Source organism: Arachis ipaensis, chromosome B03, assembly GCF_000816755.2.
Source record: "Arachis ipaensis cultivar K30076 chromosome B03, Araip1.1, whole genome shotgun sequence".
Classification (NCBI taxonomy): Eukaryota; Viridiplantae; Streptophyta; class Magnoliopsida; order Fabales; family Fabaceae; genus Arachis; species Arachis ipaensis.
The window spans coordinates 14,803,405-14,809,404 of NC_029787.2; the positions used below are offsets into that span (position 1 = coordinate 14,803,405).

Below are 6,000 nucleotides of genomic sequence, written 5' to 3' on the forward strand. Positions count from 1 at the left end.
ACTGTGATTCTGACCCAATTATGCCTAAATCGAAATTCAAATAGAATAATAAACGTGACTCATTTTTAGTTAGAGAGAATCTCGTTCTTAACAACCCACTCAGAAACAAACTAAGGTGGTTACCAAAAGATCAGGCAAATATCTCAATCTCTTTTAAGAGGTAACACTCTATAAATACAAAATCCTAACTACATAAAAGATACACTATTCACTCTAAATTGCATTATACTCATTTTCTACTCTTACTAACTTGAGCGTCGAAGTGTTTTTGTAGGTGTCTGCTGTCGCCATTCCTCTTAGTATGAAGAATAGCTCAACAACGACAACAACCAAATGCCTGCAAATTACAAGGCGCTACATCTCAACTAAGAATCGAATATCTAATCACTATAAGTTCTATTGTGAACTCAGCATATATCCTATAGCATATAATTTCATGTATATGATATCTGCTACTTTGTAAGGTTCTATATCTATAGAATTATATATTATATGTTTGTAATACCTACCGACTTAAATATGCAAATATCTTTTGCAAATATAGTTCCACACTTTCACCTATTTTTTGTGCAACTCCAACTATAGTTATGGAAGAGTTTTCTACAAATAATACTCTCAACTGAATTATAGTTTGGAGTTACTTCCACCATTTTAACTACGAGTTCTACTAGAAAAGTTTGGACAGTGAAGCACATCCTTAATGAGTTATATGCCAAAAAGATGTTTCCACCCAAAACAATAATATAGTTTAACAATTCAAGACGCATCAAACAATAATATTCTCAACTACAATAATTTTTCATTTGTTAATATATATGATCTTCATGAAATTTAATCTAATTGCAATTTGCTTTTACATGGCTATGGTTTGTGCAGTTGAACATACAATTTAATGATGAAGTCTCCTGTAAATCTCACTTAAGCTTCAAGTGTGGGTCTATTCTCACCCTCCTCTTGCTAACTTTGGTAAAATTTATAGTTCGTGGCATAGGGGTTGGGTAAACCTTGGTTGCCTGAGTAGCAGAAATAAGCATTAATCCTTGCAGAACGACAAAATATATATGAAGTGGGTTATCCTCGAGAAATTCCTTTGTGATTATAAATGTAGGATTTTGCAAAGCAAATGAAGAGACTGAATCCGATGACACTAAGGGCAGCAAGTAGCCAGTAGAAGTAATCAAGATGCGCCTTATTCAGATTATTAGCAAACCAACTTTCATGTCCATCTCTGCCTGTCACTTCTTCGATAACTGAAATCAGAAAGCTACTTAGAAAGCTTCCCACACCAAAGATGCTCAAGTACAGAGCAAGTCCCATGCTTCGCAGTTCGTTCGGGACCTGATCATAGAAAAATTCCTGCAGACCAACCATGGTGAAGACTTGTGCAGCTCCAAGCAAGAAGTACTGGGGAATCAACCACCACATGCTCATGGGAATGGTTACATCCGGTTCATCAACAAGTCCAAACTCTTGTGCTGTTTGCAGTCTTTTCATCTCAACAAGGGCCGCAATTATGACAGTAAATATCGATATAAAAATCCCAATCCCAATTCTTTGCAGCATTGTGATGCCGGAGGGTCGCCCAGTGATTCCTCTTGCTATTGGCACAAATATGCGGTCATAGATGGGACTGATGACAATAATGGCAAGTGTGATAAGGGTTTGCAGAGAAGCTGCAGGTATGTCAAAGCCTGGAAATATGTTGCGGTCCAGTGTAAATCCTTGCTTCGTGAAGAAGGTAGGGGATTGAGCAAACACAATAGCAAACGGCAGAGTTGTTGCCCAAATAGGAACCAGCCTTAGTACCGCCTTTGCTTCTTCCACCTCCACGACACTACATGTGACCTCCCCTTCTTTGGTGGAACAGTCTGGTGCTATTAATGCTTTGTTGAGGAAGCTGCCAATGTTAAAAAAGAGTAACAACTTCATCAATGGAATTATAATATTTCATATCCAAAGAAATGAGGCTCTATATGTAGTAAAATAGCAAAGTCGGAAAAACAAAGATTTGTTCAAATAATGTTACTCTATGTACAGTTACACTACGACGGATTCAGGCATCTTCAGATGGCATATTGTCAAAGCTAGAAGCAAATTAATCCTTCGGACATGAGCAAGATGATCTTAATGCATGTATTTCATGGTAGTAGCAGTAGTGGCTGCTTCAAGAAAACCTATGAGTATTGTAATAAGGACTTAAAAATTGGTAAGTTTTAATCCTTACTTGAACTGTTGGGAACTTTTTGGAGGGAGTGTTCCCCCAGTTTCCTCTTGGATGGCTGTTGCTTGGCGATTTCTTGCGGCTGTAATAAAGACACGACCAATTCTGACAAAGGGGCTCTTGCCATGGCCCTTGATGTTAAACCTGTAGGTCCATGTTCCCAGATAGAAAACAAGCAATGCAATGATCATCACAGCACAAGGGATTCCAAATCCAACGACCCAACTAAGGTTGTCCTGTATATAGTTCAAAATCCAGAGAGTTCCCATGCAACCTGCACACATTGTGAAATACCACCAGTTAAAGAATGTGCTTCTATCTTTGAGCTCCTTCGGATGCTGTTCATCAAATTGGTCTGCTCCGAATGCCTGAACACAGGGCTTATGTCCACCTTGCCCAATGGCCACCAGATAAAGTGAGATGAAGAACAAGATTACTTGAGATTCCGTAGAGCATGATCCCAATTTGCTGCCAACCTGGCACTCCGAATTGATGAGAGAAGGAAGCAACGCTGATAGTGTTAACAATCCTAGCCCCTGTCATTCATATATTAGATAATCATGATAATTATTAGCATAAAAACTTGCATGATTAACCCAAAATTGATCCTTCTTTTTCAGGTTTTCTTAAGTCATTTTTCCGGTTCCGACAATGTGAAATTAAACTGTTGCGGGTATATTTTTGCCAAAAATACTTTGTATACAAAAAATACTTTATATTTTCACATGTATTCTATTTAAATAGTTAAAATTTTTAAATAGTTATAACATAATTGATTTTTTACACATTAACCCTTGATCTGAAAAACATGTTTAGGATATTCAGAAAGGGGATGCTGGTATAAAGACGCGTAAAACGTCTTTTTGTAAATACGTTTACGTGCTGCATTATTATTGGACGTATTAATAAACCGGTTATTTTTGAATTTCTTAATAAATTAGAATAAAACCGATTTTTTTTATAACAATAACAATAAATCCAATTTTTTTTAGGGATCTAATTGTATTTTTAAATTTTTAGGAATTCAAATATCTACAAAACAAAAAGCCAGAGATATATTTGTCTTTTTATCAAAAAATTTAAAGATATTCGATTTAGATTATGTAATTCGATCGGATCAAACCGGGTCTAATAATTATAATACAAACAATTGAGTTTATTATTGTTGCTATAATAAACTGATTTTGTTCTAGTTTATTAAAAAATAAATTATTAACCGGCTTAATAAAGATGTCCAATAATAACATGACATATATAAACATCCTTAAAAAAGACATTTTTAGTGTTTTTATTAAAGTGGTCTCCATTCGAAAATTGCATTCTAAGATTGTATATGCCCAGTCTTAGAAAAACGGATAATTATTAATTAGGCAAGTTTTTTCTATTGAACTTTGTTAGGTAGACAATGGCTTTTATAAACAATGTGAACAATGGACTCTAAAATTGACCCAATAAAGTAAAAAACTAAAAACACACTACACCTCCAAATTACTCACCTAAATCTTAATATTAGGATAACCATTCGCATACTTAGTGAATTGAACATCCAATATATATCCATTGTTCACATTGTTTAGTATTTTCATTATCTACCTATACTTTTTTTTTCTATTTTATTTATATTTTTATCAAAATCTATTAAATTTATAGAGTAAATTCCTATAATAATCTTAAAATTTACCGGGTTATTCAATTTGGTACTCAAAAAGTTTCAATTTCACTGTATTGGTCCTCCGGATTGAGCTCGGGATACCATGGTGATCCCTGAATTCATTTTCGGTAATAACTTACTGTTTCAGTGCTTATGTGTGACTATTATGTACCATGCTGGACCCAATTTGGTCCCTCCTTGATCCCACACCTTACACCTTTGTCACCCTCCTCTCATTCTCCTCCCTCTCCACCGTACTCTTTTTCTTTAGGCTCTTCTTGTCATCCCTCTCTCCTCTCTTTTTATCCTCAACTCTTCGTTCTTCTTTCCCCTTCCTTTGACCTACTTTCTCCTATCCTCCACCAGCTCTCCTACATCCTCTCATCTCTCTCCTCTCGGTCCATCTTGCACAACTGCATAGTTCCGCCGAGGGTAGGGATGCACATGACCCGACCCGACCCGAAAAATCAGTTCGGACCCAAATACTTTGGGGTTAATTTGGTGTGATTTTATTGGGTTTAGGGTTGGGTAAGAGTCTCAAAATTAGACTCAGTCATTATTTAGGGTCGGGTACGGGTCAATGCTTCACCCAACCTCATCCGGCCCATGTGCATCTTAGGGGATTAAAAAAGGTATATATGTTTTAAATTAATTCTAATATTATGTTATATTAATTATAAGCTTATTATTTTATTTTTAATTACATTTGTTGAATTAGAAAATAGATCAAAAAAGCATAAAATTATAATTTATGAACAAATTCAAATTCAAGTATGGTTATTAACTTTTCTATAACAAGTATTTTTTTTTTCTTTATAAATGAGTAAATCATAATTTTTGACATAAAATTTATCAAGACCCGTATTTTATTCGGTTGAGACTCGATTTTAGTATGACCCGAAAATAATATGATTTCATTGGATCTAGGATTAGATAAGAGTATCAAAAATAGACACATTCATTACTTAGAGTCGAATCCGAATTAAGACGAATTCAATTTTCACCCGTCCCTATGTGCACCCCTAACCGAGGGTGGGAGAAAGTAGGTTGAAAGAGAGGGAGAGAGAGACATGGAAAAGTTAAAGATGAGAGAAGAAGAGAGGGGGATGACAAGAAGATCCTGTGGTGAAAAGAAAGGAAAAAAAGAGGAGGATAACAAAGATGTAAATAAAAACCAAATTAGGTTGAGTGTGGCACATGATTGCCACATAAGCTGTGCATTCCATTCACTATTAAAGTATTACAGGGAATTTTTTATATTTTTTTTTAATCTTACCTATTTTCTTAGTTCTATCTATGAAATAAATTGTGAGAGATCACACTTTATCCTCTCAAATAAAATTAAAAAATTAGAGTGAATTTAAATCCATACGCACTACTGCTATTATGGGTTCTATAACCTCAAACCCGAATTTATATCTAAACAATTAAAACGTTTTTTTTTTTTGTCGACATAGTGAAACAAGTCATTAACTATGAATTGGTAATATTTCTAATGGGCTCAGCCCCCAAAGTGAAAGGGCTACTAAACCCTTCAAATAATTGGATATTATAGCCCAATAGTGAGAATTTGCATATGGTCCCGGGTCGAAAATACGTCAGCAACGTGTGGCTGAGGCATGTGGTTCAGTGGCAAAAGTATTTGCCTCAATCCAAAGTCACAAAAGTTCGAAACCTAGCAGTGGTTGGTGGCTAAGTTAGTGTGTGAGAGTGGGTGTGTGAATGTGTAAGCTAGGATTGGAGTTGTCTAATTTATTGNCTTCTGCGACCAAAACGATAGCGTCAACGCCTACTTTTCCAGAGACCAGACCCATGAATGTGCATAATTCACATTTTAATATTTATCAGAAAATGTAAATCATACTTTAGATAATTCGAATTTAACATCTTATTTACTTCCATTCTTGTGTAAAAACCAAAGACCACACACCAAGGAAAATTTGAAGAATGAAACACAATTTCATTTTTCGTTGTTTTGAGTTAAATTATTTCAATTTAGATAGAATAGAATTCGACATGGAATAACAACCGTTAACATCTAATGAATATTCTTGCTTCTTAGTCATTTATTTTGTCAATTTAATGATAGTTTTTATTATAGAATTATAGTTTAATATTTAAAATTAAG

The 6,000-nt window shown here is 34.8% G+C and overlaps 1 protein-coding gene across 1 annotated transcript in view; it reads right to left on the reverse strand.

Moving 5' to 3' along the window:
- LOC107629763 (protein NRT1/ PTR FAMILY 5.10) overlaps positions 756-6,000 on the reverse strand; it is a 6,607-nt gene continuing 1,362 nt past the window's right edge. The window contains exons 3-4 of the mRNA XM_016332646.2: positions 2,225-2,757; positions 756-1,897 (exon numbers count right to left, since the gene is read on the reverse strand). Of these exons, the coding sequence (XP_016188132.1) occupies positions 1,072-1,897; positions 2,225-2,757 (1,359 nt within the window). The 3' untranslated portion in view covers positions 756-1,071. The remainder of the gene's footprint in view (positions 1,898-2,224; positions 2,758-6,000) is intronic.